This window comes from Labrus bergylta, chromosome 1, assembly GCF_963930695.1.
Source record: "Labrus bergylta chromosome 1, fLabBer1.1, whole genome shotgun sequence".
NCBI lineage: Eukaryota > Metazoa > Chordata > Actinopteri > Labriformes > Labridae > Labrus > Labrus bergylta.
The window spans coordinates 15,419,162-15,445,238 of NC_089195.1; the positions used below are offsets into that span (position 1 = coordinate 15,419,162).

The following is a 26,077-nucleotide window of genomic DNA, read 5'->3' on the forward strand; positions in this document are numbered from 1 at the left end:
CAGTTCAAGTCCCGTTGCGGACCAAATATGGAAGTTGGTCTGGTAGCTGGAGAGGTGCCAGATCACCTTCTGAGCATTGCCCTGCGCAAGGCACCAAACCCCCTCCCCACCATCAGCTCAGGAGCACCCACTGTGGGTCTCCTTGTCACCCTGGCTTCTCTCCCTTAGTGCATGTCCATAGGATCCTGTTTCTGCATGTGTTTGTATATTTCCTTTGTTGGAACATGTTCACATCTCCACTTTGCACTTTAATAACTTGGTAGGAGTTCCCATCTCAAGTATGAGCTCATGACTTATTTTATTATGATGTTTTATGTTGCTTTATATTTTGTTGTGTTGTCTGATTTTTTTAACTTTGTTTTGGTTTATGTTTTACGATGATGTTGTCCTTGTGTTTGTTGTCTTCTGTGTGCTCCTGCTGCAAAAAAAACCCATTTAATCTTGTGGGACAATAAAGAATCTGAATCTGAACAGATGAGTTCTCAAATATCTATTTTTTTACATAAAGAAACACATTAAAGGGATGCATGACCAATCGTTTGTGAATCTTTGTCTTTTGTTTTTGATGGTGACTCTTGGGTATTTATTTAATCACAGATTTCTGTATTGGTATTAATATATACAGGGTTAATAATGGAAAAGAGATATTAATGATGCTTTTAACTTGTTCTAAAAATATTCAACAACCAGACAGTGCTATAAGAAACAACGACAGTGAGATGCCTTACAGAGAAAAGGGAATATAAAATGAAGGAAATGTTAAAAATGGCACATGAAATACGTTGAACCTCAGAGAACATCCATTGTTCTGCAGCTCCAATTAACACAGCGTCAATATTTGAGAAAGGAAAAAAATCGTAATTACTCAGTCATCTTATCGCCTTCGTTTTCATGCCGGCCTAATTGGAGCTCATTTAAAATTAATATAACTTTTAATTGAACGGCAGCACTCGTTATCTCTTGTTGTGCCATTAATTACGGAAAGCTTTTATAATTTCCCTTTTCATTTGCTGATTAAAGATGAAGAGGCACACACTGAGATGTGATCGTTTATTTCTTCTTCATTTTTATTTTAAAGGATTATCACACCTGTGTGTTTCTTCATCCTGATTCCAGCTCATTGCAGCTCCATGTGAAAGAGTTGCTCCTGATACATTTGAAGAAAAATTCACTCTGCTAATATTCACCAGCCACCAATTTAAAAAAAAGAAGACGCTGGCTGTTGGAAATCTCAGAGAAATCTCCGATACAGATCTGTGCTTTCAGGCGCTCGTTGTCCACTCTTGTTGCTTTCAGCCAATGAAAATGTCCAAAACCCGATCATTGCTTTTTCCCAGTGTTTCTCTCAAATGGATCCATGCTTTATTTATTTCTCCTGAAACACACTTCCTGCCAGTATCAGTCGGTTCTCCCTCCACCCACACCAACAGGTGCTGCTGCTCGAATGTAAAAATGAAATTGTTATTCCAGGAGACATCATTAAAAAACGGCCCGCAGCCGCAAAAACCATCACCAATCCTTCTGATTAAAAGTATGAGAGTTACAGGAGTTTTAATGCAGAGCTCTTCATTTGTGCAAGATTGTATTTTAAATCTATCTCAAATTTAAATCTTTTATTTCTGCAGAATTACATTTTTACTTAATTAAGAATAGTCATTAATCCCAGAAATGAAGATTTATTGAGACTTCATTCCTCCTCCCATTGACGTAAACTGTTACAAATAAATAACTAAATAACTTACATCAAAACATTTTCATCTGCCGCTCATTTTATTTTATTTTTTTGTATTTGTGTCGTTACAGATGAAGTGTTGGGAATTTGTTTTCTCTTTTTTTAATTATTTCTATTTAAAAAAAATAATACTTGGGGCGCCTGTGGCTTAATGGTTAGTACGTGCGCCCCATGTGTGGAGGCTGTGGTCCTCCAAGCAGGTTGCCCGGGTTCAAATCCGACTGGTGGCTTCTTTCCCCCTCTCTCTCTCTCTCTCTCTCTCTCTCTCTCTCTCTCTCTCTCTCTCTCTCTGCCATTTACTCCTCTCTCCACTGTCGTGACTCTACAATAAAAACATTAAAAGCCCAAAACTAAAATTTGTTCCTCAGAAGATGAGTTTTAAATATTCATGAACACATTTGTTAAATTATACCAAAAAATATTTCTAATTTAGGAATCATGACATCATTTATTTATTTATTCATCCAGTCAGCAGATTGATTTTTTTTTTAATGTGTGATGGTTACGTCCTCTTATGGCTCCATAAAGTGTGACGCAGTGATTCATTTCATCAGTTTATCTAAAGATGGGATCTGTTTGAGGAAAGAATTAATTAAAATATGAGGAAAAATCACCAAATTAGTCTTATTGTATGAATCTGAATTTTTCTGTTATTTGTGATATTTTAGCATTACAAGTCGTTGATTATCTCTGGACTACTGTCTGCTAAAACACGCTGGAGTCCTGTTGGTGTGTGAGAGGTTGTGAAGGCCATTTTCACACACAAGAGGAAAGACAGCATTGATATAAGACCGTAAAACTATTCGTCTTTAAAATTGCACACACACAGCCTAGAACCTGAAATAATATATCAAAATATATAAAATAATATTCTTTCAAATGTGTTTAAAAGGGTTGATGAAGTCTCTGTGTTTGTCTCGCAGGTCAGCACTTCAGTCTCCGTCAGCTGGGAATCTGCGAGCCGCCGTCCCGCCGCGGCCTGGCCTTCTGCTCCGAGATGGGCCTCCCCCACCGCGGCTTCTCTGTTGGAACGGGCCAGGACCTGGATGCCGACAGTCAGGCTGTGATGTCACCGGAGCGCGCCATGAGGCTGTGGGGCCGCGGGGGTCTGGGTAAATCCTCCGGGAGGAGTTCCTGCCTGTCCAGCCGCTCCAACTCAGTGCTCACTCTGACCGACACGGAGCACGAGAACAAGTCGGACAGCGACAACGGTAGGACGCCACACTGACACTTTGATTTCTTCACAGGTTCAAAAACTCCACTATTTAACTTTTCTGTTTCTGTTTCTAAGAAGAGACGAGTCATACACATTTGATTTTTGCGCCACTTTTTACACACAAATACCGTCTATGTCTGACTGATTTTCAAATGCTAGTTAACAGTTGTTTTTTTTTTTACATATACGTATACACAGTTGGTTACCTTTTCTTGTATATATTTGCACATCATGAACACAAAGCTTCCTGCCAGCTCTGACGCCCAGCTGGGTCTTCAACCCTTTGTCGTGGATGTCTGAATACTCTCCAGTTTCGCTCTGATTCTGAACACTCTGATTCATCAGACGCTTCTGTGGCCTGTGAAGAAGATATGGCTTCATGTTTTTTAATAATCCTGAAATCATAGTTTTAAAACATGATTTTATTCTTCAAAGAATTTAAAAAGACAAAATGTTAGGTTTTTCCTCTGTCACAAAGAGCCCTACATAATCTGATCTTTTCTAGATTTTTGTTTAGTTGATTCAAAACTAAATCAGGACTTTATTCCATGCACAAAAAAAGGGAAAATCAGACTCAAGATGCATTTTCTTGTCCTGCTGGGTTTGGGTGTGTGCATGTGTGTGTGTGTGTGTGTGTGTGTGTGTGTGTTTGTGTGTGTATTCCCCTTTTGCTGATATGTCTCTTCTCCTGCCGACTAAAGAGTAGCACTCTAATTAACACACCTGATATTCTGAATTTAATACACAAGTCCATAACATGGAAAGACTGAACATATGAATAGAATATTAAATAAGCAAACAAAGAGTTAAAATACTTAATTATCACTGGACTAAAGTGAGTGATGTACAGCTGTCAAACTAATGAGAAATCAAACACATCATGAAGATGCAGAGGAGTGAGGCATCGTCAGGTTTTTTTAGTTTTATTTTAGCAACATGTTGGTATAAATCATCTCATTTTAAGCTGTTTTGCACATGACGATTTGTAGAAAGGGTGTCATTTCTATATTTTTCTTATCGGTGAGGAGAATGAATGCTGAACTCTCTAGTTTTAGCTTATGTGACGCCTCTGCAGAATCTTTAAAATTTCAGTGTGTTTGGTAAAGAGGGGACATTTGATAAGTTACACAAATAAATCAACAACCGAAAAACAACAGTAACACTGAGCTGAAAGTGCTCAAGCTTGGGCCAGCCCTGCAGAAGATTTCATATTCCTCACGTGTCGGTGAATCAGCTGCATTGTTTTCAACATTGTGGGATAAAGTTGTGAGAATCCAAAGTGCGAACTACAACTTTCTAAATGTGCTACGTAACATATGTGTGACCTTCAGGACCCTGAAGTTCTATCTGAGGAATAATGCGTTCAAATCATTGAAGAAAATCTGGAGAATAAGGAAAAAGAAATGCCTTTTGTTGACATAAATATGGACTGTATACGTTCCCCTGCAGCTCAGCTGGTTGAGTATGAAGACTTTAATGAGAGAACATTTATTTTATTAAGTGTTGTCATTGTTTTCTTGTTTGCACACGACTGTTCGAGTGCAGATGTGTTTGTAAAGTCATATTTTGTGCGTGTGTTTGCACTTCTTATCTCTATTTATTTGTTAGGCCTATTCATTATCCTCCAGGTAGTTTTCCCAAACAGGTGTGTCTTTATTCTTAATAAAAGACATGTTTTGATTCCTCACACACAAACACACACACACACACACACACACACACACACACACTCGCTCAGTGTTTTCATTAAGCCCGACAAAGACGCATACACAGTGGGTTTTCATTAAGAGATGTGATGTTGTAATTAACATTGAGGTGAAGTGCTGACTCGTTGTATTTGCTATATTAAGTTTGATAATGTTTTTATTAAATGGCATTATGCTGTGGATGTCAGAGCTCTGGAGGAAACACTTTGCAGCTCTAAAAGTGAGTAGTCGTCAAGTTTTCAAAGGCTAATGACTCTTTAAAATGCAGCTGTGTGAGTGTGTTTGTGTGCAATCTCATTTGTTAGTGTGTGGTGATGTAGCGGCGGTGGGTGTGGACCGCTTTTATCAGTGGTAATAGACTCTTTGTGTCCTGTATTAGCGGCGGCTGGATCATTATCAAGAGGTGATTAATCCAGATGAAGGACAGATAGCCATTAAGAAGTGTGAAATCATGAATGTCACGGCAGGTGATACGACTGCGCAACACGGGGGAGGTCACTTTATGGCTGCAGGCTTCCTGTTGGAAAAAAAAAAAAAAAGTTTCTCTTCTTAAACTTCTCCACTAAAAGAATGCTACAGGAGCACAGAAAACGTTGATGCAATAACTAGGGATGTGCTTGAATAAAGGATTCAACGTTGTCACCCTCGCTAGTTGGCTAAATTAAATGTTCATACTATTATAAATGACTTGAAAAGAAAAAATCCTGCACACTTCTCCTGCTCAGTATCAGCGTTTCAGTTTCTGAACCTTTGTCAAATTCAGAGGGACCGACAAAGGTTCAGAGGGACTGGAAACGTTGTGATTTTTCTAATAAATTAGTGATACTGAGAAGGAGTAGTGTGCAGGATTATATTTTGTCGCCCTACGCACCTACGGTACTTCATGAGATAACTTCATTAATATGTTTTTTTATAAATGAAAGCCAAAAGTGCCGGTTTAATGGCTGATGGTGCTAACGCTGCTAACGTTAGCCACACTCAGCAGATTGGGGAGGGTGAAAATCACTCGTTATACACCTCACACCATCATTTTTGAAACCATCAGATAATCAGGCCTTTGCTGCCTTTGGGGATCAGGCCTGATTATCTTGTAGTGTGTGTACCCCTCTTTAGACAGTGTGCAGGAGTTTGTCTGCAGTTTTTGATGATTAAAAGAAATGACTCAGTGCTCAGTGTCTAGGACTTCAATTTTTGTTTCTGCGCGACAGAAACAGGAAATCGATGTTGTTTGCTTTTTACTTGAATCATATTGAAGTTTAAAATCTGGTGGTGTGACATCTCTAGTTCGTAGTGAATTTTCCTGGATATTTTCCTGCGGACTTCTCACCCTGACTTCACGTCGGGCATTGACTAGGGGGGGGCTTTTTTTTAGTACATTTTACTTCCTTAAACTGTTACTGTAGGAGCTCTTACTTGAAATTGGAAATCATCTAAGTCTTAAAACATCTCGGGGGGGGGGGCAACATTGAAAACAGCTGAGTCGTCGTCTTATGTGAGATCAATTAGGGAGGAAAATAAAAACTTCATTTAATGACTCTTTTATCAAGTTGCCTTCACCAGGGGGCCTCGAGTTTGAAAACAAACAAACATTAAAATGTCTTCTGTTGTTGCCCCAAATATAAATATTCATGGGGAACCTGTCAGGCAGGTGAAACGGGGGCACTTTCTGCCCTCTAACATCCTGAGTCCGCCCCTGCACACTGCACACTGACTAACAAGAGACATGCAGCCAGCAGCCAGCAGATCGTCTCTGCTTTGGAGACAGGCCTTTAATCTTTCTGCATATCTAATGACTCTTTACTTCTCTGCACATGGCTCTCTAAAACCCATTCCAACAACATCACGTGGACATGCAACAGAATATTAAGCCAGAGCCACACCGGGACTATTGTGTTTATATTCAAGGAGCGAGCCAAACTGGGTTTTATGGATTCTGTCTTTTCACAATGAAATTACAATGTCATGTTGCAATTTGGCAGTTTACTGCTGTCATCTGTTCTGTTCATTTATTTTTTTAAGTTAAGCCAACATGAGGGCTGTCATGTTCTCCGACAGTTCTTCATCGATAACTTAAGAGTTCTGCTCATTTCTAAAATCACAGCACAACAACGAGCGCCCTCTGTGAGCACTGCTAGTCGTAGGTGATTTTCCTTCTGACTCTGTTCTGTTCAGAGAAACGACGTCGTGTTTTAGAAATAATCTGGGTCACTCTTTGTGTGCAGCTAATTAAAATTAACAGCATTATAACATGCCACACACTGGGGCCAGGGTGACCCTTTTTTCATCCAAGAAAAGTGATCACGTTACGCGATTTTCAGATCTTCCAGAAGGCTTTTCGTGATTTCTCTCCATGCTGTATATTTGACCACTTGGTTAAATATGAGCCAATGAGCAGTCTGAGATTTTTGGGCAGAGCTCTTTAAGGTGCGCACTCACACTAGGTGCAATGGCCCCCCCCCCTCCCTATTCCCCCCGCTGGCCTAACGTCGTAATACAACTCATGCATGGCTTTACATAATTGTGAAAAATGTTTAGTTCCCATGACAGGGGGACTCCAAAATTAAAAATAAAATAAAATAAAAGGGACGCATGGTCGGTTCCGCGTCTGCACATCGGAGAACAACACAGAGCGCTGAAACTCGAGCTGCCCGACAAGATCAGGTCAGCAGACTCTCTTTTACATCTCTTTTTCCAAACAAACTTTTATCGGAGAGCTCTTCCTGATTTGCCTCGACTTCACTGACCTTCATTTGATTGGTGAGTGTGATTTAACACCTGTTCATTTGTTTTTTTTTTACTTGGATGGCTTGCCGTGCATTTTGACAGTGTCAGAGCAGCGAACAGACCAGAGTCACACTCACATTGTGTTTACTTCCTGCCGTGCTGTTGCTCCTACAGTGCTCTTTGTACAGTTACACGGCTAAACTGCTATCACATCCGTCTCCATCCTTTGCCTCTCTGTTATCAGTGTGGTACTGAGCCGTGTGGAGAGAATCCTTGACAGTAAACACACGTGAAGACGCAGCACTCAGCAGTCACCTCACTCTAACCTCTCGTCTTCACCCTCTCAATGATGCCGGAGGTATTGTTCTGTAAACAGCAGGCGATACATCTCCTCCGCTGAGAGCGCCTCTTGTTCTTCCCTCCCTTGATACTGACCCTGGTTCATGGCAGAAAGTCAGCGTGCGCGGGTATTTGTGTGTGTACAGTAACTCAAACCAACTCCTGTGATTCTATCGGGGGGGGGGGGGGGGCTTTGTTGCAGGAGGAAGAGAAATGAAAACCTGAATAGATGGTATAATGGGAGAGGAGCGGGACACATCAGAGAAAAGGAGAAGAAAATGTGGAGCGGTTGAATGGTTACAGAGACTCAAAAGAGAGGCAGGGGGAGAATAAAGAATCGAGTCTGAACAGGGAAAAGGAGAAGCCTCTCTGCATTATTTGTTCTCCTGAGAGGAAATATTAGACCAGAGACGTCTGGCTGGCTCCCCAGTGGACACAAACACACATTAACATGCACACACACACACACACACACACACACACACACACACACACACACACACTGGCAGACGTAACGCTTTGGTGGTGTCTGGACCCATGGGTGCCCAGATGCTGCTTGCCCAGTTACCTGATAGTGGTGACCTCAACTGCAGGGACAGAAAAAGAAGATTCAATTCTATTGTTTGTCATTAACAATGAATACAGATATCTTTATCTGAGTCCTCAAGACAAGTTCAGACCAAAGTTTCCCAACAAGCAGGCAGGTTTGCAACTTCCTGTAATTTGCACCTTCAATGAATTGTTAGCCTCTCGTTTTGTCGCTGAATGTTTTGTAGCAGCTAAAGGTTAAACAAGCCAAAATCTTCTGTTGTTGTGTCTTTTATTTAGAGTAAGTGAACACTGCACGACTGACGATGTGCGATCGGGCAATGATCCCTGCATTGTTCTAAAAAAAGATACACGGTTGTGGACTTTAGGTATGAAATCAATTTGATATTTTCTAAGGTCAGCTTATGAACAAACTAAAATAATCAAAAACTCTCATGAAGATAACGTTTTGGCAAAACGTACCAAAGACAAGCTAAGCTCCAAGTTTATAACTTGAGATAATAGTACATGTAAACCAAACGAGAGCTAAATATGAAAAGCGATTAAAAATGTTTGCAGGGAAGGAACAACAGACAGATGTCTGGTTTTGTGCCACAGTAAGAAGCTTAAAATATATTAGCTGACCTCCCCTGCTAAAGCTGTGTAAGTCTGAGTGTGTGCTCTGTGCATGTGTGTGTGAAGAGAGAGTGTAGAAGGGTGAAACTTTCAGGGTGAAAAAAGACATTGGGATGAAAAAGGGTAAAAAAAAAGGAGAGAATATAACATAAGAGCTAGAGGCAGCAGGCGGAGAGAGAGGGAGGTGGGGTGTATCTCATCTTTGCTAACCAGATTACTTTACTATGTGTCAACAAAACACTTAATCCAGTTGGCATCTCTAAGCAGCTTAACACTATAACCTTAGCTGTTACACACACACACACACACACACACACACACACACAGCCAGATAGTTCCGGGACTTTCAGCGAGCTCTGTGTTTGCAGGCGGATGTTGCACTGACGAGGAGTATAAGTATAAAAGGCCGACGACCCAGAAGGTTCTTGGTTCAAATACACAAACTAACATACCTACAAAACTCGACTTCGACATCTGAAACCTGATTTGATCTTTGACCTTGGGTGATAAAAATATGACCTACATCATCCTTCTCATTCTCCTCTTGTGCATTTTTTTATTAAATCCCTCGTTTACTTTTGAACATGCGTTTTTGTGCTTTTCCTAAGTGCCTCCTTGCAAACATTTATGAATAAGAAAGTTTCTGTAACAATGATAATTTGTTCAGAAAGGGGCCAATTTTTCCCCAAATGCATATCTCATACAAATACATGCAAACAGCACCGATGCACAGAGACCCTGTTTGCTCTGTGTTGCAGTTTTGGCTGCATTTAACTCTTTGTATGTGCTTTGTGAACATCATCTAAGTCCCTTCAAATGAGTCAATCTTTTGACTATTTTGTTTTTACACAGATCTAGATACTCGGCCTCTTTTGGTCTGAGGTTCTTTTAATCTGTCCTTTGTATCCAGCACTGCCTGTCAGATGTCTCTTTGGTATTTGTCACCTGTGAGCTCTCCACTGTGGAGCAATAAAAGAAGGAGTCAGATAGATGGAGACAGACAGAGAATGATGGATGGATCAGTTCAAAGCTTGATCGCTGTCTGTCTCTCTTTATGTGGGATTGAGCTTCGTTTGGTCCGTCCACACTGCTGCTGTGTCGCAGAGCTGCAGGGATGAGAGTCATTGGAAAAAAGAAGAAACGTATTTTAAATAGATTGTTTTTGCTTTCACTTATTCTGCAAACAGTGCTTTTTTTTTAAGTTTTCCGGAAAGTACACTTCTCAAATTTGACTTTCTTGTTACACACTTTTTATCCAAAACAAAGAGCTCTGTGACAAATGGAAATATTCTAATGGATTATTTTTCTATTTGTTAAGATGTTTCCTCTCTTTGCACTTTTGTCTCTTCTTCCACCATTTTCTCCAGCTCTGTCCATTCTTTTCATTTCACTTCTTTTGTCTTAAATGGAGAAGTGTGACCTCTGAAGTGTGACAGTCTTCATATGAAGAAGATTTTCTTTAACTTCTTTTATCATTAAATATTCACTTGACACATGTTGGAAGTATCTTTAGAAATCATCGTATCTCTAGAAGTGAGTGATGGCCTCGACTGTAATACTGTACGGAGGCCTGGAAAGGACATGCATTCATACATTTTAATACACGCTATTTTCTCGTTTGGATGCAATTTTAAAATGCATTTTCTTTTTTTTAAAAAGAGAGCAAAACAAAAACAAAAACATAAAAAGAAAGAAAGTATGTGCAGTTAAATTCGGAATAGAATTAGAGCCAGGCATCAGAATTAAATGAAGAGAGGAGGGAGATGTTCTTGCATTTTGCACAAAAAGTCAAAATGTAGAGATTAAAGTTCAAATGTTGAAAATTAAATTAAAACACAATTTTAACAATAAAGTGGGAATTTCAGAAAATTGTATTCCAACCTTTTTCTTCACATTTCTAATTTTAACTTTTTTTCTCAAAGTGCACATTCAAAAGTTAAAATTTACCACTTATCATAATTAATTGCTCATCTGTCCCGAACCACTCTTCTGTAGTTTAAAGACACAGGACAGGAGATGCCTTTTTAATCTGAATAAAACCTACATAAAAATACACTTCGGTGCCTTTCTACAAACATAAATGATGTCTGCTTTAACAATAGTGAATAATTACACACAGTCGATACAGTGTCCCAAAGGCTTTCTGTCTGTAAATGATGCATGTGTTGAATAAAAGCCAGAACTGTTGCAGCTTCACACGTTCTTCACACATGATGCAGAGATATTTGGCTTTTATGAGTGAGATTTTATCTTTGTAATTTCCAGCTGTGCATTTATAATCTTTATTTCTTTCCTCTTTATTTGAAGGAATGTCAGTTAAAAAGTAAAAAAGAGACACGGCGATCAAAAGCATGCATGACTTTGTAACTGTGTTTTTATAACATGTAAAATAATTCCTCTTTGTATCGCAACAAGACCTCAGTGTGTGTGTATGTGTGTGTGTGTGTGTGTGTGTGTGTGTGTGTGTGTGTGTGTGTGTGTGTGTGTGTACTTATGTATATGTATTCTTTAAAATATTTATATTACAGGCTTATTAAACTATACATCAGGTAGCTTAACACAGTGTTCATATGGTCACTGAATATTTACTCAAGCCGCTTCAAAAGAACTTCATATATATGATATCTATCCTGCACAGCACACACACACGCACACACACACACACACACACACACACACACACACACACACACACACACACACACACACACACACACACACACACCCTATCTACAAACGCACCCACACATGTCAGAGATAGAGACAACAGTTGAGACTACAGCAGAAGACAGATCGCTCTAATAACTGAGCTGCATATGTAAGTGTGCAGCTATCCTCCATAAACATGCATCAGGACGGTTTTTAAGACATCAGTCTGTCGTGCACGCTGCGGTATTGATGCGTAAAGTAGATATTACTGCAGGTTATGTAGTATTTGCTCAGCTGCTGCTGCTGTATAGTTAATACAGAACAGGCTTCTGGAATAAATAATGTATCATCTTGTCTCACAGCGGGACGGGGTGCAGAGCAGCAGAGAGCGGGGGGTTCTCACATGTACACAGAAAAATACATTTTTCACCTGCAACTGGAATGTAGAACAGTCCACAGCATGCACAGCCACTAACACACACACACACACACACACACACACACACACACACACATATACACACAAAGTTACACACAGCCCTGGTGCCAGTCAAATTCAATAACAATGTGGTGCTGACCAGAGAAATCAATGAATAACAGACTAACTGACTAGAGGGTTTAAGTTTGGCGCCGCTAACATCCAGAAGACACTTCATTCCATCAAGTGGCTAACATTAAATCATTAACCGTACTGTATTACCCTCTCCCTCCCTCCCTCCTCTCTTTTGATCAGTTTTCAACCTCTCCCTCTTCCCTTCTTTCCTCTTCAGTCACATTAAATATTTAAAATTCGGCCTCATATTTCTCTCTGTTAGAATACACATGAAAATATACAAACAGAAATATACATTTACATTCACAGGACCAAACGTGTGTGACATCGATGACGGCTGTTTTATTGATAGTCTCCTAACAACATAAACAGAAGGATAATAAATAAACTGTGACGGTTAGACCCTTTAAAGGCGGACTGAAAACGGACAGCAGTCTGCAATCACTGTTTCATTCTCTCAGAAATAAAAACACAAAAAGCTGGAGCCTTCGATCCTTCACAGCTGAAATCTAAGATCCAGCCTTCTATGTCAGAGCTCCCAACCATTTTTCCTTGGAGACTTCTACTTCTATCTTTAATCTGAGACCCCCCAGGACCCTCAAAAAAAGGGATGTATTGCTGTCAAGAATTGACATCAATTAAAATAGTTTTCATAAATAAAATCACATTAGGCCTGGACACATTTGTGTGTAAGTGTGTTGTTAACATTATTTTAGTTCATCCGTGCCAATCTCCTCCTGCAGCACCAATGCACAGAGAGCCTGCAGTGACCCCCATGAGATCTTGGACCCCAGGTTGGGAACCACTGTTCTACGTCGTTAAGTTTTGTGCTTTTATTGATACATTATGTTTTGAGAAATGTCAAAGATGTTAAAATAAAAGTAAAGTAAAGGGCCTTCAGCTTTAGGCCGTACAAATATACTTAAGAGAAAAGGAGAAGAAAAACTTTTTTTTGGAAAAGCTAAATAATGGAATTTTTAACGTGATTAAAAGGTGATTAATCACTATTAACTATTTGATCAAGTAAATTTCAAATTTCAGCGATTACGGATGAATTGTTTGACAGCCCTTTTATTAACTAACGCTTAACTAAAGCTGATAGTGTGCAGTTTTTAAAACGTGTTTCAGAGAATCAGAGTTCATAAAGCGTTTGTAGTGTTTGTATGTTTCTGCATTTTAACACTTTTAAATGAACTTTTGGTCTTTATTCCGTTAAAACTGACAATTATTTTATTTATTTGTGGGGGGGTATTTTAATAATAACATAGTGACTTAAAGTTTTTTAAATTATTGTTTATTGGCTAATATAGGATTCATACTGTATGTGCAGATTCAAGAATCTGAGACTTTAATTATGACGTCATAATAAATGAAAGACCAGTGAAGCTGCTGGAATAGTTTTACTTTTATACATTTTTTAGGGTTATCTATTTAAAAAAAAACTTAAATAATCAAACTAATGTAAGGTCAAAAGTCTTGAATCAATTAATTACTCCAAGGACACAAGCAACAAGTCTTTCCTCCTGCCTACCCTTCCTTCCTTTGCCTCCTTTCATCGCTCTCCTCTCCTCTCCTCTCCTCCTCATCTCCTCACTTGTGTTTCTCAGAACCCTTTTAGGCAGAATCCATTACCAGAAGTGCAGAGGACGAGAGCGAGCGAGGGAGCGAGCGAGGCAGAGAGACAGAGAGAGAAAGAGGGGGTGGGTGGGGGTGGGTACGGGTGGGGGGGTGGGGGGGGGTGCAGGTTGGACCTTAATAAATTCTCCAGCAGGTTTCTCGCCTTCACTGATAGATGACGTCCTTTTTACTCGCGGTGACAAACGATGCTTCCTCTGCCGCTCTGCTCCGGCCTCACGCCTTCACTCAGTTTATCTGCTTCTCTCTGTGTTTCACCCAAACTGCTGTAGTTAATCTCCCGCGTGCAGCGAGCATCCTCAACTCCAAATGTGTCTCCATTTTAATGGAGCCACGCTTTTTAAAGCAGCATGTTAAAAAAAGAAGTCAGGATTTCCATTTAAAAGTCTTCAGAAGGAATCCAAAACCCTGCGGGGAAACTCTCGCTCTGTTCGCTCACATTAAAGTGTCCGTACGGAGGCTGCTGGGACGATTTCTGCTCACTGGAAATAAAAACTTGAAACAGAAACAGTATTGACTGAGAGAGCTTCGTCCAGAGGAAAATACGCCTGCCTTGAAATCTGATATCTGACTCATGCAACACATCATCAGAGCTATTTTAGGTGTTTTAGTGATATTCAAAGGTCCTAAATGTTACACTTCCTCGAGACAGAGAAAGACTAGTTGAAGATTAATCAGCCACCAAAGTATTTTAAAGATCATTTCATGATTCTTTTAAGGAATTCAGACTTCTTCTTTTTCATCTTTGTAAAATTATTTCTGAGCTCTCCATTTGTTGTGTCCTCAGAGAAACTGTAATCAAATAAGCACAATGTACTGGTATTATAGAAAGATATTTTTTTTTTGGTATATTTTATTAAAGCAAATTCCAGAGAGACCATGTGCAATTGAGATGTAGTCAACATTTTCTTTTTTTAACAAACATTCAAAGACCCAGTGTCACGCCCCGTTCATTAACACCTCTCCAACACAAAGGATAAATAATAGTTGCTCACCTCTAGGCCATTAAATCAACCAATGAAGAACCTACGCGGAGGGAGGGTTAAAGTGGTATAGAGTTGGGTATCTATTTACTGATGAATCAGTCAGAGAGTCTCAGAGAGTCTCAAAGAGTCGGGGAAGAGTCATTGTGTGTTCGATGAATCTCTCTGATAGTGTGTAAAGAAGCGCTCAGTGTTGAAAACATTGACCTTTATAGAAACAGTCATTACCGTTCAACACACCATCGAGAGGTTAGACTGTAATACTTAAAGACCATTGACAGCTGGTTTATCTTCCCTTCATCTACATCTTTAGTGAGATCAGTTCAGACATCATGTGTAAGTGAATAAAACACCCTGTGAAGAACAAAAACATGAATGGAAAAAATGAATTCTTAATTTTTCATTTTTTTCTTTAAATTGTACTGTGTTCACTTTCTGCTTGCAATCTTTGCTCTTTGCTGCTGTAACACTGTAAATTTCCCCGTTGTGGGATAAATAAAGGATTAGCTTATCTTATGAATAATTGAAGAAAACAACTCAACGGGGAAGCACAGAATCTAAATGAAGCCAAATCAAAAGAAAAACAGAAATAATACAAAAAATATTAAAAGTGCCGACATGTTTCCACCAAATACATGGACTTAAAAAAACAACAACAACAAAAAGCACACAATGCACTTGTGCATGTTGAGTGTAGCCTCAGCTGTGATTGTTTGTGTGCTGTGCCGGGTTGCTATGAAACAGAATACCTGTGCAGGTGAAAATGTTTGATGAAGGAGGAGCCATTATTGTCATTGTAAGCTCTGCATACAACCAAGTGCATCTCCATGTGGTGCAAATAAATAAATAGGCATGGAACAAAAGTATAAAGTATAATATTAGAATATAAAGATTAAACCCAAGTATAAGAATAAGTTATCAGTATAGCACATGATAGTTATGTAAAGGGGCTGAGGTGTGTGTGATACACTGTGTACAGCAGAATACATTTTTCTCAGTTGGATTTTTTTTTTTAAAGTAAAGAAAATGTCGGACACAACAATGAGCGATATGTCCCGCCCTTCCTCTGCTCTGATTGGAGAGTTGTTAAAGGGATGGGCAAAGGATTTTATGCAGAAAAGAAAAAAACAACTTTGGGGCGACCAGACAAAACGACGATCGTAAGAGAATCAGCTCAGAAAAGAATCGCAGCACCTCGTCGTGCTACTAACGTTTATTTTACCGTAAATACATAACGACAATGTAAAGAAATGCTCTGCTTTTTGTTACACTTTATTAAAGCCAGTGACGTTTTTTTTCTCTCAATGCCAGCGTCTTTTTTCAGTTCCCAATGAGGAGAGAACGTTTGCTGCATGGCGGCCGCCTGGAGAAAAGGCACAGTGCCCAGCGTCCCTTTTTCCTAGCGCTCCACCTTTTTGTGTGGCTGCTCTGAGCGCTTTAGTTAAAAATCTTTCTAACTTTTCAGAAGGGCGCCGTTGTTGTCACTGGCGCTCTTTTCAAAATATAACTATTCTCCGTATTTTTGCCTCCTGGAGATCATGTCGTGTATCCTCTTTGCTCCGTCTCTGATCGGGAAAAAAAAAAAAGCACTCTCAAATATAAAAAATGCAGTTAAAAAGCATTGTCGTTCATACTGCAGCCGTTGTCATAGCGACAAGAGGCATGTGCAGAGCTTTTATTCTCAGAGCATAGCGTCAAATCTGAGCACACAAAGTTTTTTATTATTTCAGCCAGAACCTGTAAAGGCAGATTTTGTATTAATCAATTGTAACATTAGAGATCTACTTTTACACTTTACTGAATTAGTTAAATTAAAAAATCTGTAAAAAAAAGCAAAAAAACAACATAGTTTCAATAAAAGTAACTTTAATAGATAATTCTACTTCTTCTTACAGGGCCAAAATGTGGTGATTTCAGGAAGATGAAAAGTATTTTGAGCTGATGGACATGTGTGTGGTTGTGTGTGTGTGTGTGTGTGTGTGTGTGTGTGTGTGTTTGTGTCATGGTGTGTGCATGAATGAGAAGGTGTTAAAATTATTCATGGTAAGAACTGAGATCTAATATCAAACAGATCCGCTTCAGACTGGGTTTCATATCTGTCACTCTGTAATGGGGGTATTGATGAAGTGTCATGTCAGAATTATACAAACACACACACGCATACACACACACACACACACACACACACACACACACACACACTCACAGACACTGTAAGCCTCCTCACCTATGTACACATATCTTAAAGCCTCTTTTCTTCTCCTTTATTAGACGACCTGTTTCTGTTACCTCTCTCTCTCTCTCTCACACACACACACACACACACTCACACACACAATCATTAGTATGTGGCGCTGTGTAATAGCTGGATCGATAGCTGTGCTGTTCTTACAGGATCATTTGGCCTCTGAAGCAAATGCTCTGACAGCCACTACATCATTAGGACATTACCACTCGCCCGCTCCCTCTTATACTCCCCCCTTCTCCTCCCATCTCCTCCCCCTCTTCATCTCCCTCACTTCCTCATTCACTCGTTCTTTCTCTCTCTTTGTCCTTTTCACTTTTCCCTTTCATTCTCTGTGCTCTCTTTATCCTCTTTCCCTGCGTCCTGCTCACTGACGCTGCTTTCATCAAAGCTGCACACATCATCTTTGATGCTCTTTATTTCCGTCATATCAGTCAGGAGGTGATTTGTTCATTTTGAATAAAAGGAACGGCCCAAAGGGAGCAAATAAGCAGCACCCAAATCTGGACTAAAAACTTTATCTGTTGTGATGCCCCCACCCCCCCTTCCCTCTAAACAAAGTAGAATATGTCATGAAAGAAAGAAATGATGCACCTCCAATCTATCACTCTAATGCATCATTTGTCAACTAGATTGTAAAAATGTTGTCAAAATAATGAATGAATGCTTACATTAATCTTGTACCACAGCCCACTCCTCGCTGTGTAGGAAATATAGAGACTTATTGAATCAAGCCCATAAACGTTTGTGTTGTTAGAAGCCCTTTCATCAGACTTTGATACTTCACTCTTTTTGCAGTTCAAACTTCCATCTCTTTTTTGTGTGGTCAGAATGGGCACAAGTTTACGATGCTGATATGCTCATCAAAAATGCATCGGCAGCATGGGAGAAAGTTGTTTACGTTAATTCAAATGATGTAAGCGAAAGCTTTAAATAGCTCTTTTGGGAATCTCTGTGACATCTGATGTGCCTGTGAAACTCCTCCCCTCTCTAATATTTATGTCTGGAGTGTTCCTCGAGTACTTAATTAAATGTAACATTTTTGCGGCAGGTTGCGGAGAGACTGTATGACAGCTAACTAGCTAACTAGCTAAGAGGCTATTTCTCAGATTCAATTGAAAATGTTGATTGCAGAGAGAGTTTGTATGAAAAGAACTTTCGAACACATTGTGAATCTGAGTAATGTTAATCTGTTCTAACATGGTTAAACATCATATACAGTCAAATTCATCGTGGTTACAGGTACTTTCTATCAGGTTTATATCCATCCGTATGGAGAAATGCACGTCCTTGTGTTTGATGGCATCATCTGTATACTTGATACTACGGACGCTAGTCACATACGTAGGTGGAAACGAGGTGTTAGAGTCACCATGTTGTGCGTTTTTTTTGGTTGACTGTGCGAAAAGCTGGCTGCCACCGCTGCACAGGAAATCATTTGTTTGCATTATTTAAGCCTGCAAACCCTGACACGTCAAAAATAAATATAAAAACATGATAGCTTGAGCAGAACTTAATTGACAAAAGTGCCATAACTAAGCTCAGACGTCATCGCGTCTTTGTACATTCATATTGATCCTGCGACTGAGTTATATTGGTGTCCCAGTCTATGCATTCAGGTTGCCTTCTCTGTGTTGCGGAAGCCCACAGACACACAGTCAGACGTGCACGCACACACAATGCTGCGCTATCACCGCTGGCTCCGCTTAAACCGTCTCGTCTCTGCTACTACCTCTGAAGACGGTACAGAGGGGGGATCCCTATGTCCCCCCCATATGTTCCCCCGATTACACCTCAGTGAAATTCAGATTGAAGGCGAAATGTCATGAAATGAAACAGCAGTCTGAATAGGGCTACTGACTACCTTTAGATTGGACAGATATGGAGGTTTGACGCATTACAAGATGTATTTATAAAGTATAAAACATATTGCCTTTAAGTTATTAGCTCACATCTGCCTTCACATTATTGTATCTTCAACCTGCAGAGCAGTGAGGAAACACTCTCACCGTGTGGGACTAACAGGAGAATAAAAAAACGTGTGTGAGAGGATTTTTTTGTGCTGATTTGCAGGTGAATCTCAGGTGAACATTTAAAGATTGAATCCGTCATCATGAAGGAGTTCTGTCACTGTGAGCGATGTGATTGGTCAGCAGTTACAGTCCCACAGAGGAACATCAATGGTTCCTGAGCTAACACAGATAATTAAATACACTGCAGAGGGAGCCGGAGAGGAGTGTGTGGATGATGTAGGAGGGACAGGTGTGTGCGTGCGTGTGTGTGTGTGTGTGTGTGTGTGTGTGTGTGTGTGTGTGTGTGTGTGTGTGTGTGTGTGTGTGTGTGTGTGTGTGTGTGTGTGTGCTTTATAGCTAGTTAACTTAACAACCTTCTTTTCAAATTGAAACCCCTTTAACCCTCGACAATGTTTTTTTCTTCTGTGTTTGAATGATCAGCTGAACAACCTTGGCTTAAGGGTCACTCGTTTTCTAATCACTCTTTCTTATTCTGTTTTTCTTATTTATATTAGCATAATGTAAATCGAGTCAAAATATTCCATCTGCTTATTATCATGTCATAATTACAATCTGAATGTTTATTGAAGCAGCAAAACATTATTTGAACTTGGCGTCTGGCTCCGACTTCATCACATGTCATAGATTTATTTGACATGCAGAAATTTGAGGAGGGATGAGGTCATATCTGAAACCTCCTGGTCAGAGCCTGCACCTTCGCTGACGATGACCGAGCAGAGGGACGGATCGGAGATCGTTAGACTTCAGTGTAAAATCAATGCAGCTCGATTACAGTTGCAGGTTTGTGGCCAGCCACAGCTGTCCGCACGCTGTGATCATGTTTAAAATAGCAAAAATGATGATGCAGTTAAATAAAAATGGAGGACCTAAAATATATCGCTTGGTGTTACACGTCAAAAAGCTTTATTCTGTGTGGGACTTTTATTTATTTGACACCTTTCTTTGTGTTATTGACTTGATGATGGTAAGATTGTAAACTTTCCTACTTTTTTCTGACTGCAGTATTAAATAGTCCTCTATGATTTTTTTTTTTTATGAATACAATCAATCAATCATCATTTATATAGTGCCGATTCATCACAAGTGTTATCTCGAGACGCTTTACAAAAGAGCATATGGGATAATATGCAGGAAAGATTTCTCCTTTGTATTCCTCGCGTTCCTGTTGTCTACACTTCCTTGCCGCTGAGGTGGAGGTCGGAGCAGGCCGTGCATGAAAGAGGACGGTGGTGGTTTATTGGGACGACACAGTCCGATGGTGGTGGCTGGGCGTCAGGCTGACGTCAGGTGGTAGTAGTGCCAGATCACCTCGCTGAAGGTATACAGTTGCATTTGTGGTAAAGGTGATGGACGTCTATTTAAAGTTTTTTGTGCTTTATTATCTTCAGTTTGCAAGAAAAAAGTAGACGGCCATGATTATTTAATAATGAATTCAAGTTTAAATTTCGTGAATGAAAAGGTGACTCTGACTCACCTGCTCTAATAACACGAAGAAGTGTTTTTACTGCAAATGAAGAACAACATCAAATCATGTGTCATCCCACCTCCTCCTCCACCCCCCTACCCCTACACACACGCACACGCACACACACACACTCTCTGTCACCCACATGCATGCACAAACATACACAAACATGCCTACACACACACACGCACACACTGTCCTTCCCAAAAGTGTCTGGAAAGCAAGTGATAGTGCGGCTGACCTCAGCATATGGGTGATTTTACTGAGAAACTTCACACACGCGCGCAAGCACACACACACACACACACACACACACACACACACACACACACACACACACACTCTTGTTTTTCATCTCTCTGACTCACACACAAACTCACACTCTCTATCATCGCCTGGTCTGTCCTTGGCAGATATTTTGGTGTCATATGGCTTCTACTAAATGTGATTATGACACTAACAAAGGCTGCTTAGCTGAATGTGTGTGTGTATGTGTGTTTGTGTATATGTGTGTATGTGTGTGTGTGTGTGTGTGTGTGTTTTTGAGTGTGTGTTCGAGCAGGCCTGTTGAGTGGGAAGGCCGGTCTGTCTGTTTCTCAGACTAAACGGCTTAAAAACGACACTTAGTAGTGTTCCTATTCTGTCTCTGATTCCCTTCAGTAAAGATTTACAGTAACACACACAGGAGCATCGTGTAAACAAGAAGATACACGACGACAGAGCACAATGAAGACAGCTTTCAGAGGGACACAAAAATGTCAGAAACTTCTGACTCATTTATTTTGTCTCTAAAGCCATTTTCACATATGTACTCCTGATTTCAGGAAGGCTTCTCTGGAGATTCTCCTGACCTGGCTGTTCACATATGAACAGCTGGAGACTACCCCTGTCAGACAGGAGGGGGGGGTCAGGGGTCACCTGAGGTAAGGGGAGACAACTCTCTTGTCAGTGACTGGATGTCTAAAGCCTTAAAACAGTTTCAACATGAGGCTCAGAAAGATCTCAAACCACTTGGGTTCTGTTATGCTTGAAGGTTATTATGGATTTTATTGCAAAAGTATGCCAAAAAGAAAAAGGCCAATCCTAACTTAAGGGAACTAAAATGTCAAATATATTGAGAAATATTTGCAACAATATTTTTCCATTAACTCCTTGTATCTTCCAATGCAACCTCATTGGAGCTACTTTTAAGGGAAGATCTATTTTTGTGAGGGACGTAACTGGAATACAGGAAGTCAGAGGTGGACTTTTAAAAATAAAAGTATTTTATTTACCTCAAAGAGAAGAAAGCTTCTCACAAACAAAGCCACAAAAGATCTGTGTACATGACAGAGGTTTAGGCAGAAGAAAATAACAGAAAATGTAATCACAGACATGATGTGCAGGGCTCCTGGTGCAGTTTTATTGTCTGCTATTAAAACAGGGTTTTTAGAGATGCTGAAAAGATGTTCCCCTCCTCCGCTCTGGAAGCTCAAAAGAAACAGAAAGTAGAACAATTTATGGTGAAAGAAGAAGCAGAGTGCAGTGGGAGTATCACTTAATATCCTTTAACCACTCCACTGATTCAAACCCCACCAGAGTCATTCCCTGCTAATGGAGCTGTGAGTTAAAGGGCCAGTGAAATAAAGTATTAGTTTTAGACCTTTAAGGCACTCACAGAGCTTCACCTAAAGGTGGGACAACAGCTGCACAAAGGTGCCTTGAACAAACATGTAGGGTCCTTTTTTCTCACATTGACTGTATAAAAGATGTGGACGTAGCCTCTGGGATTAAAGGTCCAATATGTAAGATATGTACTGAATCAAATCATCAAATTACTTTATATATGATCAGACATTAAGGAAACATGTTCTGTTGAAGTGCTGGCTTCTCTGTCAACAATGCAGCATCCAGTATGTCCTCCTTCTAAAATGAGATTAGGTGTAAAATCAGATTCAGGTGAGGAAACTTTTGTTTCTGTTTTGACCAGAGAAAGTAGGTGGCACCCCCTGCCCCTTCGGATTGCCAGGCAAATATCAAACCAACAGGTGTTGCAGCGATGGAAACTGGTTCAGATATAACTGATTCTATCCGACCTAAAAAGCCTCCCCATTTTTCTAATAAGCTCCACGAGCAGAAACGTGCTCAAACTAGGATCAATATTGGAGATGCTTTTGAAAAATGGAGAGAGGTTAGAAGAACCTAGAAAGGTTTACAGACCAATGCAGAGATGGCTAAACACTGAAGCTTCAGTGTCCACCACGTGGCAACCTGCATGCACAGACTTTAGGGAGAAGGGCGTGGGGGGAGACAGGTCTCTACAATGTTTTGAATTTGGACTGCAGTACCCATTTTTAACTCTAGGTGTCAGAGTTACACATTGCGCCTTTAAATATGGAGCAAATACTGAAGTGCCTTAAACCTGCATTCTTTCTACTCAATTTCAACCAGGAGGCAACTATACTGGTTGCAATTAGAAGCCTGACTCACTAGGAACGGATTGTGGTGGATCATAGTTCCATACCTTGTGCATCCTTTTTCTCCCTCTATCTGCTCCATATCATGGCCTAATTCACAAAGCATATAGCTCTAATGATATTAAGGCTCCAACTCGCTCATGAAGTCATCCTGCTCCATCATGCAGTTTGTTTTGTTTTCTGAATGTGGAGAGAAGCTTTCTGCACCTTAACTCTGCACAGAGCGGTACTCTCATGCTGACAGAGCTCAGTTCTTCTTTTCTGCAGGCTTTGACAAATAATAATAATAATCTCAATTGAACCTTTGTGTTAGCTAAACTTTTATTTGGAGATTTGGTCAAACACTCTCAAAACAAACACACAAAAACAGATCCATTCATAAGGATGACACGCCCCTTGTAGATTTCACCTTGCAGTGTGTCGTGTCTGTATGACTTAGTTAATTACAGGATGAAATTAAATTTGATAAAGCGATATCTGCGGGCATTTACGGGCTGAAAGAATCTGCATGCCTCTTATTTAAACACAAAGTAATTAGTGAGTCATCGATATTGATCATTAAACCCTCACCATCCCCAGATATAACATTTTTACTACAGGGGTAATAAAATCCTTTATCGCTCCATCTCTGAGGCTCTGAGCCAACAGCGGCTGAGGGGCAATAAACAGGCGGTAACCAAAACAGGAAGTCTGACTGATTTAACGGGACAAACTCAGGTCAATAACATGATCTGTGAAACTACCAAACAGCCTTATACAAAGACTTCACCTGCACAGTAAAATATCAATCTGTCAAAGAGATAGATCTTCTACACATCCCTTACAACATGTATCATACAATTTGGTTAATTTTTTGACTTGATGAAAAACAATTGGAGGAAATAATTCTTACGACAAACCCAATTTTTGTCGTAAGAAAAAAGTGGGGGTGTTGTGTAAAATGTGAATAAAAACAGAGCGCAGTGACTTCCAAATCATAACATTCTAATATTTACCTGAAAATAGCTCAGAGACAACATATCAAATGTGGAAACAGAGACATTTTACTCTTATTGGAAAATGATATGCCCATTTGAATTTGATACCAGCAACACCTTTCCAAAAAGCTGAGACATGGTCTTGTTTTCCACCCTGTTGAATCACCTCTTCTTATAACAATACTTATACGAGTTTGGGGGACTTAGGGGACAAGTTCTTGAAATTTCTAAAAAAAATAACATGTTTTACCTTTCATGCTTGATGTAGGATTTCAGCTGTTCAATAGTTCAGGGTCTCCTTTGCTATATTGTTTGCTTCATAAGGCTCAGAGAATTTCCAGTGGGTGACAAATCAGGACTGCAGAAGACCTTCCCTGAAAAATAAGTTGTCTATTTTATTTGGCCGGATATGTTGCTTCCAACCCTGCAAACATGGTTCAGCATCGATGGAGCATTCACACATTTGAAACTTACCCATTCCGTGTGCACTAATGCACCCCCATGCCATCTCGGATGCTGGCTTTTCAACTGAGTGCTGATAACGAGCCCGATGGTCCCACTCCTCTTCAGCCTGGCAGATGGGGCGTCCATTACTTTCAAACAGGAAGTCACATTTTGACTCACTTCACCACAGGACAGTTTTTCATTTTAAAGGACGTCGGGCTCACAATAGATCTATTTTATTTAGAGTTCTGCTTTGCATGTTAGATTTTCAGCAAACATTTGTTCATGCAGTAACAGACTGTTACACACAAAATGTTTTTTTAGAAGTTCCTTAGCCCATGCAGTGTTTTCCACAAAATCATTTTCTCTGTTTTCATTCTAATTGGCCTGAAGATCACGGCTGTTGGTTGTTGACAATGTCCCTTGTGTGCAGAGGTTTTTTTTTTTCAGATTCTCTGAATCTTTAAATTATATCATGTACTGTAGACCATGTTATACACATGGCGGCTCCCCAGATCCTGCAGCCACATGTCCGATGTGCCCTTGGGCATTAGACTTAGCCCACAGTTGCTTCTTTGTTGGTTAGTTAATACTGATGGCTCCTCTGCACATCAGCCATCAGTGTGAATGGGTGTAAACGTGTAGGTGTGACCTGCTGTGTAAAAGTGCTTTTAGTAGACAGAAGGCTAGAAGAGCGCCGCACAAGCTTACATATTCTTTACCCTTTTACACTGAGAAACATCTTCTAACTTAGAATTTGCAACGTGTGCTGCCTGGGATACTAAAGAGGCATGTGTGTGTTGTGTGTGTGTGTGTGTGTGTGTGTGTGTGCGTGTGTGTTTTGTGTATGTGTGTTCGAGAGAGGTTTGGAGGTGACAGGTTCGACATTTGATCAACAGAAGGTGACCTAACACACACACACACACACACACACACACACACACACACACACACACACACACACACACACACACACTCACACTCACACTCACATAACACACAAAAGCGTCTCTGTGCCTCCGTCTCCATCAGTGTGATGAGCGGATGGAGGCTTTTAAATATAATCACATTATCTCGAAGGAGAGAACGAAGGAGAGAGCGGGAAGAAGAGAGAAAAAATCAAGAGTGTGTGTGAACAGAAGGTGAATCAGTTCTCATGAATGAGTCATACCCCCTTTATTAATCTATACCTCTATACACACACGCACACACACACACACACATCTCAGGTCTTATCACCTACATACTGCATACTCAAGGTATTTGTAATCCGCTTAAACTTGTTCAGCCTTCTTCTATGCTGTAACTTAATATGGGCTGTTCCCGTATTTGTGTGTGTGTGTGTGTGCGTGTGTGTAACAGGTTTAAAGTAACAGTATTTATCACCTGATATCATGCCTCTCTCTCTCTTTTTCTCACACACTCACATTTCTCATCTCAAAAAGTAAACTATTGTATTCTGATTTTAAAGCACCTCAAACAAAAACCTTTTGGAACAACACGACCCAGTTCTAGTTTTAACAATGTGTGTTGTGTTCAAGTGTGTACAGGAAGACTTTGCAAACTAACATGTAGATATACAGATACACTTTCTGATTAGATCTTTTCAGAAGTTCCCTGATTTGTCACCTCCCCCTGTCTCGTTACCCAATTCAAGAACAAAGCCTTGACTAGCAGTGCTTAGCATTTATGTAATCGTTAGCTTGATTAGAGCCGAGTTGTCTGAGATTCGATCAGTTATAATAAAGTGTGTCAA

At 40.1% G+C, this 26,077-nt stretch overlaps 1 protein-coding gene across 3 annotated transcripts in view; it reads left to right on the forward strand.

The window, feature by feature from the left end:
- Positions 1 to 26,077, forward strand: part of LOC109986898 (teneurin-3) — a 319,906-nt gene that overhangs the window by 77,840 nt on the left and 215,989 nt on the right. For all 3 annotated transcript variants that reach the window (XM_065954775.1, XM_065954777.1, XM_065954784.1), the window contains exon 7: positions 2,656 to 2,943. In XM_065954775.1, coding sequence (XP_065810847.1) covers positions 2,656 to 2,943 — 288 coding nt within the window. The remainder of the gene's footprint in view (positions 1 to 2,655; positions 2,944 to 26,077) is intronic.